Consider the following 12,321-nt stretch of genomic DNA (forward strand, 5'->3'; position numbering starts at 1 on the left):
TCCTTTTTATATGTGTTCACTTTTTTTGATTGTATCTCTTTGGTATATATGGTCATGCAGATTTTCTTCCACTATTTAATCTGAGGAAGTGGGTCTGGCCCACAAAATAAACCATCATCACCTAATAAACCATCTTGTTAGTCTTCAAAGTGCTGCATAGTCCTGTGTTTTATTTCTCAAAGAGGTAGTAAGGAAGTGATGACTACACAGGACAATAGTAAAGAAAACAAGGAATTCACAGGACCCTGCACAACATTGATGGCTCCTTGAGCAGCTGGGCTACTGCGCCCTGGGTCCCCCTTTTGGGGGTGGGGAAGCAGGCCCAGCCCGGCTAAGGGATGTGCCCAAGGGCAGGCAGCCAGCGGGGGACGAGCTGGAACTGGGGGGCTCTGGCAGGAGACTCCCAAGCTGCTTGGCGGGGATGGGGAGTCCCCAGGGCGGGGCCTCACGCTTGGGGGGAGGAGCCTCAGAGCCGGGCGGGCGGGGCGGGGCGGGGCGGGGGAGGGAACTGACTCCCCGGCGGGGGCCGGAACCTGCCTCGGCGGCCCCAGTTCCCGGCCGGACCCGGCTCAGCAACGCGCACCATGGCGGCGCTCACGGGCCCGGCGCGGCGGCTGCTGCCGGGGGGGCTGGCGGGCCTGGGGCTGCCCCCCCGCCGCTTCCGCTACAAGAAGAAATGGGTGAGAGGGGCGGGGGACCCGCGGCCGCCTGACCCCCCCCTCCCCGGAATCTGCCCCCCCGGAAACGTTCCCCTCCCCCATTGCCCCCCCCCGGAATCTGCCCCCCCCGGAAACGTTCCCCTCCCCCATTGTCCCCCCGGAAGCGTTCCCCTCCGCCACTCCCCCCCCCCCCCGGAATCTGCCCCCCCCCGGAAGCGTTCCCCTCCCCCACTGTCCCCCCGGAATCTGCCCCCCCCCCCGGAAACTTTCCCTTCCCCCACTGCCTCTCCCCGGAACCATTCTCCGCTCCTCCCCCAAATAACCATTCTCCCCTCCCAGGACCCCAAAATCGTTCCCCTCTACTGTTCCCCCTGGAATCTGCGCCCCCCCCCCGGAACCGTTCCCCACCCCCACCCATAACCATTCTCCTCTCCCAGGACCCCAAAATCGTTCCTCTCCCCCACTGCCCCGCTCCTCCGGAATCTGAGCCCCCCCCCCCCGTGATTCTCCCAGAATCGTTCTCCCCTGAATCTGCCCCACCGCCTTTCCCATCCCCCCCAGCAACCGCCCCCAAAACTGTTCCCCACCCCACCAATCTTCTCCCCCAAATCCTTCTCTTCCTCCCATTGACCTCCCCAAAAGCTGCCCCAACCCCCATTATTCACCCACTGAAATTTTTCCATCACAGCCTGGAACTCAGACACAATACGAGAGCCTGCTACTGACCCAGCTTCACGGCTGCCTCACCAACTCCCTGAAATGTTTCCCTTCCCCCCCATCTCCGCTAACCTCCCTCTGTCTCCAAAAATCATTCTGCTCCCCACTATTCCTTCCACTAATTCTCCAAAATCATTTTCTGCCCCCCGCCCCCAACAAACCCCATGTCAATCCCCTGAAATCCTCCTGGCACACCCCTAAATTCAGTCTGCTTTCCACTTGTCTCCTCCACTGCTCCCCCCCAATCCTCCCCTGAAATCATTCCCCCCTACACACTAAACCCTCCTTAATCATTCCTTCACCCATCTGCTAATTCCAGCCACCCAAAATTCTTTCCTCTCCCCTTACCTCTTCCCCCTCACCCCTGTTAACCCCCTCAAAAATCTGTATCCTCAAAAATCTGTATCCTCAAGGGCACAGTGTTGACTCCTATCCAACTTCTTATCCACTGTTACCTCCAGGTCCTTTTCAGCTGAATTGCTACTTAGCCAGTCAGTCCCCAGCCTGTAGCAGTGCTTCGGATTCTTCCGTCCCAAGTGAACCTCATCAGATTTCTTTGGGCCCAATCCAATTTGTCTAGGTCACTCTGGACCCTATCCCGACCCTCCAGTGTATCTTCCTCTCCCCCAGCTTAGTGTCATCCACAGTCTTGCTGAGGGTGCAACCCAGCCCCTCGTCCAGAGCATTAGTAAAGATGTTGAACAAAATGAACAAGATGTTGAAAAAGTTATCCAGACTTTCTTTACCTTATTTTCTCCATCTGTGCAATGGGTAGAACAGCTGCTTCCTAGCAGGGCTGTTTTGTGGCTAGGTTGTTTGGGACACAGTTTCACTACTTCCGTATTTGAGACTAATCAAGAGTATGGCTCTGCTTTACCGCACTAAACAGGGCACTTCTGCGAGCGCTTCTTCTAGGGGGAGTTTTAACTTCTCCCTGGGACAGGCACTCACAGAAGTGCCCAGTGTAACTGTGGCAAAGCAGAGCCATGCTCTTAAGCGTTCCCAATGACAGAAGGCCTGAAACATTTGTCACTGTATAAAAGTGTTTGGTTCTTTGATGTGCCTAATTTTTAAATTCCTCCAAAGGCTGCCACTGCCCCCAAGATCTCAGCCATCCGGATGGCTCTGCAGAACTTCGACATGAACTACAGCTTGCAGTTTGGCAGCCTGTGGCCCTCGATCCGCGTCAGCCTCCTCTCGGAACAGAAATACGGCGCCCTCATCAACAACTTCTCTCACGCCGACAGAGTCAGCCAAGAGCTGGAACTGCTAAATGCTGTGGATTTTGTTTATGAATCTCAGAAAACAGTTCAGCGCATGCAAGAGGATTTGCCTGTAGAACAAGTCCGAGCCGAGGAAGCAGCGCCCCAAGAAAGCCACACTGAGCAGTTGTCTGTGGAAGAAACACAGACACCAGCATTGCTTTCTCCATCCATCAGCCCCAACATCAAGTGTTACACGTTCTCCAGAGGAGATGTCAGTCGGTTTCCTCCTGCAAGGTATGTCTCTTGGAAGCAATGTGGTCTAGTGGCTAGAGCAGGAGATCTAGTTTCTAGTCCTGGATCTGCTACTGACTTGTTGAGCGTGTGAAGTCTTTGGCCTCACTCCTCCCCCACCCCCACCTCAAGAGAGAACTGCCAGCTGTTCAAAACAGCTGCCAGGTCCCTGTATGCACCGCAGCCAGCGTTGCCCTTGGTGGCGGGAGGAGACTTCACACGCTGCCCCCAGGCCATTCCCGTGTCGGGAAATGTCCTGGCTCCGCCCCTTCCTTACAAGGCTCCTCCCCTTCCAAGGTGACCTGGGGCCACTTCAAAAATTTGTGAAGTGGTCCCCTTTCAAAAATGAGTACCTAGTCCTGATCTAGTTCATCTCTGGGCCACCAAAGAACGTGTCTTTAAAGCACACTGCTCAGTGGATCTGGCCCGCAGAGTCTCTCTTGCCCACCCCTGACCTAGATCAACATCTGATTGTTCCTCATCTGGAACATTTTATTTTCTCTGGAAGCGTACTGTTCGTATATGATGGGTAATGATCTCTGGCACTATGGCATTCCTGTGTGTTAACCTGAGCTTCCCAAGCTCTGTCTCTTGACTTCCGTTCAGTTTCTCCTAACACAGTTTGTTTTTCATCAACTCTTGGGGTTTCTAGACCCGACGCTTTTGGGACTCTCGACTACTATCTGCTGGATGCCGCGTCGCTCTTGCCTGTCTTGGCCCTCAACGTGCAGCCTGGGGACCTAGTTCTTGACCTCTGTGCCGCACCCGGGGGCAAGACTCTAGCTCTTCTGCAGACAGGGTGTTGCCGTAAGTAAAGATGGCTATTTAACCTCCCCCCCGCCTCTGCTTCTCCTGTCCACAGGTGGTGCTTCAGCGTAGGGATGGGGATGTCAAAATCCGTTTCAAAAGCTAACTGTGTAACTGCTAGAAATCTTAGTGGTTACACGCTGCAGCGTAAAGCTTTACACCCAGCCCTTGCCAGCCCCATTCCTGGGGGGGAGACTTTGCTGCCGCAGTGAAGCTGCTTCCCTGGGAGCAGAGCCGGTGAGAGCTGCCGGTCTCACTCCCGGGGAGGTTTCCCTGTAAGCTCTGCAGCCGGCTCCCAGGGAGCCAGTGTGCAACCTGCAGCAGGGAACCTGCAGCAGGGGGGCTGGGCCCGATGTGGACTCCTGCCTGCAGTGGATCCCGTGGGGCTGGAGCAGCCCCTGTCTGGGGTGGGTGGGGAGCCGCTCCAGCCCTAGCACAGGGGTGGGCAATACATTTTCAAAGGGGGCCACGTCAGAAATGTCTGAAGTGGCCTCGGGCAGAAGGGGCGGAGCCAGAAGACTTCTTGTGCTCCCCCCCCCCCACTCTGATTGGCCTGGGAGGGGAGCGCGAGAAGTCTTCCCCTTCCCCGCCCCCTTAAAACAGCTGGCGTTCCCTCTAGGCACCTAGAGGGAGGAGACCTTACGCGCCTTCCCTGCCCTCAGGCCAATCAGAGCCTGGGGGCGGGGGAGCATGTGAAGTCTCCTCACCCTGCAAGAGCGTGCGGCGGCTAGAAAGATATGCCGGTGGTTTTAAAACAGCCGGCGGGTCTCTCTAGCCGTTGTGTGCCCCTGGCAAGGCAGAGAAAGGATGTGAGAAACTTTGCACGCTCCCTCCTCACCCACAGCAGCTAGAGATAAAAGCCGGCTTTTTTAAAAACAGCCGGCGGGTCTCTCTAGCAGCGCCGTGCACTTGTGAGGGTGGGGAGACTTCGCACCCTGATTGGCCTGGGGTGGGGAAGCGATGGGGTGGCAGTGAGTGGGATCCACCAGCTTGGCAGGCCAGGTCTGGCCCACAGCGGACCCTTCACCCACCCCTGCTCTAGCAATTAACTGGGACCAGTAAGCCTACCTGTTTAGGATGATGCTTAGCGGTTAACCTTTCACATCCCTCCTTCAGGAGCTAGGTGGGGTTGGATGGTTAATGGGTGATCTTTGCTCGCTCTCACAGGATTGAAGTAATCGATTCCTTACAGATCCCTCTCCCCAAGTTATACTGGCACGGAGCGCGATGCAGAGACCTAACCATTAATGTCAGGTGGAATGTTTCCCATACGATTGCGCTGCTGTGACGGCAGGGGCTGGCGATTTCAGTTTGTCTCTCGTTTTCTTCCCGTCTTTTCTCAAGGTGTGTTCCGTTGTGTCTCTCTCATGACAGGGCAGCTGGCCGCCAACGATATCTCGGCTTCCCGCAGTAGCAGACTGCGCAGAGTTCTCAGTAGCTACCTTCCCAAGAGCCTCAGCGCGGGCGTGCGTATTACGTCCTGGGACGGAAGGAATTGGGGGGACCTGGAGGGGGACACGTACAACAGGGTAAGTGACTAGAAAATTGGGAAAGGTAGGTCTGTCGAGTTGAATTTCCTGCCATTGGTAGAGGAAGATGTTAGACGCGTCTGAGGAAAGCAGTCATTTGTTTTTCCAGCAATGCATTGGGGGAGGAGGGGAAATTTGCTTCTTAACTCTTGCTCTGCAAGAGCGAACCTTTGTTTAATTTCCCTTAACTGATATAATTCCGAATGCGAGAGTATGAAATGATCAGCCCTTTTAAAATCTCTCTCTCAACATAAGAACATAAGAACGGCCGTACTGGGTCAGACCAAAGGTCCTTCTAGCCCAGTTGCCTGTCTGCCGACAGTGGCCAGCACCAGGTGCCCCAGAGGGGGTGGACCGAAGACAACGATCAAGCGATTTGTCTCCTGCCATCCCTCTCCAGCCTCTGACAAACAAAGGCCAAGGACACCATTTGATCCCCTGGCTAATAGCCTTTTATGGACCTAACCTCCATGAAATTATCTAGCTTTTCTTTACCTGCTCATCCCCTGGCCTCATGACAATCTGGTGCATGTACTGCACTCTTGCTATGGCGAAGGGAACTATATAAACAGCTGTCTGGCTCAGACTGTGTGCAGAATTAGGTAAAGGAAAAGGACTCGGAAGGACTGTCTCAGCTGTAATCAGATCCCCGCCCTCTGTCTCGCAGGTGCTGGTGGATGTGCCGTGTACGACGGATAGACACTCGGTCATGGAAGAGGACAACAACATTTTCAGTCGCCTGAGATCGAAGGAGCGTCAGATGTTACCGATGCTGCAGATGCAGCTGCTTCTGTGAGTGAGCTTGACCCTCGCTGATGCAGCCAATCTGTCTGCCCACCCAAGTTCTTACGCTGGCTGGTGGCAGCTGAGCATAGAAAACCGTTCGCCAGGGTGTGTCGGTGTGGGAGAGCGGCGTCGAATGAGGCGTTGTTCGGAGAATTCACGCCGTTTCCTGTAACTGCGGTGTCTGAGCGCCTCTCGGACGCTAGTGAACTTGTATCCTCACAACATCCCCGTGAGACAGGACGCTTTCGTATCCCCATTTTGCAGATGGGTGACTAAGGCATAGAGCAGGCACCCAGGGAGTCAGTGGCAAAAAACCCAAATATTGAAGCCGATCTTTAGAATCCCAATATAGTCCTCCTTTCTTTCTCTGCATCCTTTCTCAGCTGGACCTGTGTCCCAGGAGCATGTGGTTGAAATGAATCCTTGTCTACTGTTTAAGGCAGGGCTACTCAACTTTGGAAGCCCCGGAGGCCACAATGATACTTTCAGCATATGCCGAAGCTGCAACTTATGTGTGGTTGCATAGACATGCAAATATATATGCAAATAGCTTCTTTCACACTGACAGGCATGAATACAAAGATTAAGGCAAGACTACACAACACTTAGGCCCCATTTAAGTCAGATCTGCTGGTATTACTAAATGCAACATTTCCCAATTTCCACCCATAGGACAGCACTTTTAATGAGCAATGACAGTCCAGGAATTTAACTACCAAAACGCATCTCAACAAAAGACCATTATACTGCTGACTTTTTTGTTGTGTCTTCCACCCACGGGCCATGTGTTGAGCCCTGAATTAACCCAAACTGCACCACAGGCCGCATGTTGAGTAGGCCTGATTTAAGGTCTCCTTTCCAGCCCGGTGATTCCTCCTGCTTCTGTTTCCATGTGGGCCAGATGCTGATCAGTGCAGTGTTACATTCTTGTGCAGCTGTGGTGATAGCGTAGAGCAGGGTTTTTCAAACTCTGGGTCACGGCGTGTAAGGGCAAGCCTCTAGCTGGCCGCGAGACGCTTTGTTTACCTGCGCCTCCGCAGGCACAGGCGATCACTGCTCCCATTGGCTGCAGCTTGCCATTCCCGGCCAATGGGAGCTGCGGGAAGCAGTGTCCATACAGCCATCTAAACTGCAGCATCCAGAAACTCCGTCCTCCTCTCATGCTCTATGCCTTAGTCTCCCCTCTGCATAATGGGGATTGTCTCATGTAAGACAATCTGTACATCCAGTCCCAGCGCGTTCATGCTCCTTGACACCCCATAATTGTCTTTTTCTTCCTCTCCCATCCAGCGCTGGGCTGCTCGCTGCCAGGCCGGGCGGGGAAGTGATGTATTCCACATGCTCCCTGTCTCAGCTGCAGAACGAGTATGTCGTGGAGAGAGCCGTTGAGATAGCAGAAATCGAACACAACATCCGTGTCCGCGTTGAAGATTTAAGCTACGTCAGGAGACTCTTCCAGGACACGTTTTCTTTCTTTGCAGACTGCAGGCTGGGCGAGCTAGTCCTTCCCCACCTCACGGCTAACTTTGGACCCATGTACTTCTGCAAATTACGCCGGGAACGGTAGGGGCGTCGGTTCCTTGACCCCTCTGATCTCTGGGGGAGGGCCACTTCGCCGTTCCCCCCACCGATTCTCTGCTGTGACATTCGAACGGAGGGGATCTCGCTCTTCCCAGTCTAGAATGAAATGCCCAGAGTTTCCAAAGAGAGATGAACTTGCATTGTGAACGCACCCAACGGGATGTTTGCTGCCTTGCCGCAAACACGGAGAATAAATGATGCCGGCATGATGTTTAGAGTGTGGTGTGTCTCTGTTCCTGGAAACAGGACTTCCCAGGGCCTTGCTACAGTCTGTTTTCACCTCGATTGTTTTTCTTCTCCAACCCACTCAGTAACGTAACCATGGCGTGAGCAAGTGCGCAGAGCATGGCCGCAGGAGGCTGAGCCTCCCAAATTTTGCGTCAGGTTTTGCAGCCATCGGACCTGGAGCGGGTCGCTTTGTGTGTCATGTTTCCTCACCTGTAAAACTGCAGTGATCTCTCCCTGCCTCGCCTCTGCTGGCGTTTGGAAGGCAGCTCCTGTCCACACTCTGTAGACACACATGCTATTACATAAGCCCCCGCAGTCTGATAAGGATAGGACTAGATGAGTAATAGCTCTTGTGTAGCACTTTCCAGTAGTCGATTAGCAAGAGTTTTATAAAGACGGTTAAGTACCACTCTCCCCTTTTCTGGATCAGGAGAGTGATGTTTAACAAGTGTTAGAGTTGCCAGGACATGCAATGAGTTAACAGTAGACCTAGGGGTATAATTCGGTCCCGGGTCCTGTTGTGGTGGCTTGTTGACTTGCGGTAGGCAGCTGTCTGTATTACATCACCTAAAATCACCGCCTTCGTTAGCAGACTCAGCAGAGTGTCCTAGGAACGTTCCCACATGAAATAACTTTCTGCTTGTCCTAGGGATGGTGAGTATCGATTATTGCACAGTCAAGTAACCTCATGAATTCTTATCAGTTACTCAACTATTCTGTAGTCCCCGGGGGCCGGGCTGGCAGCCAGTGTGCTCCGGCTCTGCTCCTGGGGTGCCCCCTACCACTCTGCACTGCTGCCTCTGTATCAGAATTAAATTCTCTGTAAAGAATTAAATTCCATGGGGTGGATCCGAAGAGTCCGTCTTCCAGTGCATCGGGCAGGAGAATGATGGACAAACTAAAAAGCTCGCCAGGCAGAAACCGCTCCATGGAAACATGACAGCGGGGGAGTTCCGGCCTAGTCCCCATTTCAGCCTTTAAAACTGTAAGACTCAAGTGGGCAGAGGCCCTGGGCTGCCCTTCAATGAGATGAGTTTCACCCATAACAACCTGGAACAAGTCTAGTTTGTATTTGACCGACTGTAGCTCAACCCTGCTAAAGTACTAGCTGCCTTTGGGCATAGCAGGAGGGGAGTCACTAGGTGGCGCTGTTTGTCAAGTTGTGGGTCATCAAATGTTGCTTTTAGTTTGGTGTACTGTAGAGCAGTGTTTCTCAACCTTTTTTATAAAGTGTCTCTTTAAAAAAAATTATTCATACCCCCTGTACCTACAGTTTTCAGACACACAATTTTTTTGCAACACATTTGTTTAAACAACTTAATTGTAGCCACAGCTCCCATTGGTTGCAACGGAGCCAATGGGAGCCGCGAGGCTCCATGGCCATGGTGCCAGTGCATAAACAAATCACAGCAGCCAGTTAAAGTGTTTCTGAAAGTGTTTCTGCGGTACACTTTCAGAAACACTGCTGTACAGCAGTGTTTCTCAGCCAGTGGTACGAGTACCCTTAGGGGTACGCGAGAGATGGGGGGGGGGAGGGGGAAGGGAGGGGGAAGGGAGATGTCAACACAATTGAAATTTGGAGAAAACTGAATTTTTGTTTTAAGTTTTACAGTGCTTTATTATTTTTGTACTTTTTACACCCAAAAATTTCATTGCCCACCTGGCTACGATTAAGTTGTTTGAACAAATGTGTTGCAATGGTAGAAAAAAATTGTGTGTCTGAAAATTGTAGGTACTGGGGGTTCTTATAATTGTTTTTAAGGGGGTACTTTATAAAAAAAATTTGAGAAACACTGCTGTAGAGGGTTGCTTGGGGACAACTAGTTCAAGCTCTGTCTTAATCTCACTAACTAGAGTCCATCCTCTGGGCAGAGCCGATAATCCCAGAAACCAGCCTGAGGCTTGCCAGATAACTGCCGCAAACCAAGAATGATTGCCCTCCCAAACGTGGAAAAAACAACCTAAAAAAACCAGGGGACAGGGTTTGTTGTATTCAGATGTCATATTTTATAGCTACCCCACATCTACACAAGTTGCCCGTTATTTCGAAATATTTTCTGAAATAATGGGCATGCTATTTTGCCATCCCGGTAAACCTCATTGCACGAGGGATACGGGATGTCTCGAAATAGTGCTTTTTTCAAAATATTGGCGCTGTGTAGACACTTGACATTTAAAATAAGCTATTTCAAAACAGATTCAAAATAAGATACACAATCTGTGTAGCGCAAATTGCGTATCTTATTTTGAGTTTAGGGTTTTTATAGTTGTGCATTGAATTTTTTCTTCTTCAGTGACACACCTTGCATTTTAAAAATATCAAGTAGTTCCGTGGCACCTTAAAGACTAAAATTATATAGGATCATGAGGTTTTGTGGGTAAAACCACTTCCTTAGATGAGTAGGAGTGAAAATGCTTGTCTAATGAAGAGGGTTTTACCCATCAAAGCTCATGATCCTATATATTTGTTAGTCTCTACGGTGCCACAGAACTACTCACTGTTTTTAAAGTTACAGACTAACACTGCTAAAGTGGAAGGATGTATCGAGTGTGGTCCCATAGGGCTCTGGTACCATTCAATATTTTCATAAATGGCTTGGATAATGGAGCGGAGAGAAGACTTAAAAATGTGCAGATGACGTCAAGCTGGGAGGTATTGCAAGCACTTTGGAGATGAAAGTGGGTTGGGTGAAAATACCGGGACAGAAGGGACAGGAGAGGGTTTGTTGCTAGTAGATTATTACGTTGCAGTTTATAGAGCATGTGTTCAAAACAGAACTCACGTGGCTTCTTGGCAGACGAGTTAAAAAAGAAGACAGAAAATGACCAGCAATAGGTGAAGTGACCCTTGACATTAATTGCACCATTGTGATCAGGCTATAAATCTAGCCAGTGAGCAAGCATTGCAGTTGCAAGGAGGATATTGTTCTTCTAATTAGCCCCATCTCATTGTTCTTGCAAAGGGGGCTCTTTAATTCTTGAGGCTTATTATGCCATGCAGATGAAATCTTCGGCATGGGCCATCTTCAGAAATTGGACCCTACAGCTCCAGCAAAAATCTCTTCTGCTGGAGCAAAAGAAAAACTCCTTTAATCAGAAACAGTAGTAGGCTGTTATCGTCTATAGCAGGGGTGCCCAAACTTTTTTCAAAGAGGGCCAGATTTGATGAAGTGAACATGCGTGAGGGCCGACCATTTTGCCTGACATTCTTTGAACCATTAAAATTAAATGCAAATTAACTATTTTATGCAAAGTTTATTGCAAACGGCATACTTTTCATTTCGTCACATGGATGACAAATCTAAACAGGTGTTAAATCACTCTGCCTTTCATATCTGAAGGCCAGATGAAAAAAAAAATCGAGGAAGCTGAAATATATGTCAGGAACATTGTAAAGTACATTACATATTATTGGTAAAAAGGTTGTCTGTCAACTTTTAAGTTCAAAAAATATGAACAGGAACATAACACCAAGTATACATGTTGTGTCCAAATATATTTATAACTGATTTAGACCAACTGACATTAACTGAGATTTTACAATGTATTCATCTCAATACATATGGATTCGTTGGGGGCCATAAAAGATAGATATTGCCAAATTACCTGTGGGGCCGTATTAAACCGGAACACGGGCCGCAATTGGCCCGCGGGCCGGACTTTGGACATGCCTGGTCTATAGGGACTAGACACCAGAGGCAGCATATGCTGTCTACACAGGTTTTATAGACCACGTGGCTTAGCAGAGAAGCTTAGTCTATTTAGACATGATTATTTTAAAATAGTGGCCTGTTAGCCTTAACTAAGGAGGCATGTGGAACTGACCAGAATAACCTTGGAATAAAGGAGGAAGGTCTCCTTGGAGCTAGAAAGATGAATAATATTAAAGGGCAATTGGGCAAGAAAAACAAACACGACTATGGGGCTGGAGGATTGGAATTAAGAGGAGTCATTAAGAACCTACTCCAAACCTCACTGGCATTATTGGAAAGACTCCCATTGATTTCAGTGGACTTGCCTCAGTCCCTAAGACAACAAACGGGCCAGATCTTCTGCTGGTGCAAACCAATGTCGCGTCATCCATTTCAGCTGTGCTACCCTGATTTACATGAGCGGAGAATACGGTCCGGTTAGCTGGTCCGGGAATGAGTCTGTTATTGTGCTGGCACGTGCAGTGGTAAAAATGTGCAGATGGCACTAAGCTGAGAGGTGTTGCAAGCCCTTTGGCATTGAAGGTGGGTTGGGTGAAAATGCCAGGACAGAAGGGACAGGAGAGGGTTTGTGGCTGGTAGATTGTTATTGTGTGGCAGTTCTGTGTCTGCAGCAACTGGCCGGGAACTTCTTCAGCTCCCAAGTATTGTGGGGTCAGAGCTGCTTCTGCTCCAAGTGGCCAAACCCCTGTGGATGCACAATCCTACATGGAAACACCACCACCGCTTCCCTCGTAGAAACCGGGGGGGAAATGTGCTGGTGGCACTGACTAAGCAAACAGGGCAGCCTGGTTTCACTGCAACCAGT

The 12,321-nt window shown here is 50.5% G+C and overlaps 1 protein-coding gene across 1 annotated transcript; it reads left to right on the forward strand.

Moving 5' to 3' along the window:
* Positions 1–524: 524 nt before the first annotated feature.
* On the forward strand, positions 525–7,784 carry NSUN4 (NOP2/Sun RNA methyltransferase 4). The gene is made up of 6 exons (XM_075935911.1): positions 525–680; positions 2,463–2,875; positions 3,525–3,679; positions 5,054–5,208; positions 5,876–6,000; positions 7,285–7,784. Exons 1-6 carry the CDS (start codon positions 585–587, stop codon positions 7,559–7,561), a joined length of 1,221 nt encoding a protein of 406 aa, XP_075792026.1. The 5' UTR covers positions 525–584; the 3' UTR covers positions 7,562–7,784.
* The last annotated feature ends 4,537 nt before the right edge of the window (positions 7,785–12,321 follow it).

The sequence above is a fragment of the Pelodiscus sinensis genome, chromosome 9 (assembly GCF_049634645.1).
Source record: "Pelodiscus sinensis isolate JC-2024 chromosome 9, ASM4963464v1, whole genome shotgun sequence".
Taxonomy (NCBI): domain Eukaryota; kingdom Metazoa; phylum Chordata; order Testudines; family Trionychidae; genus Pelodiscus; species Pelodiscus sinensis.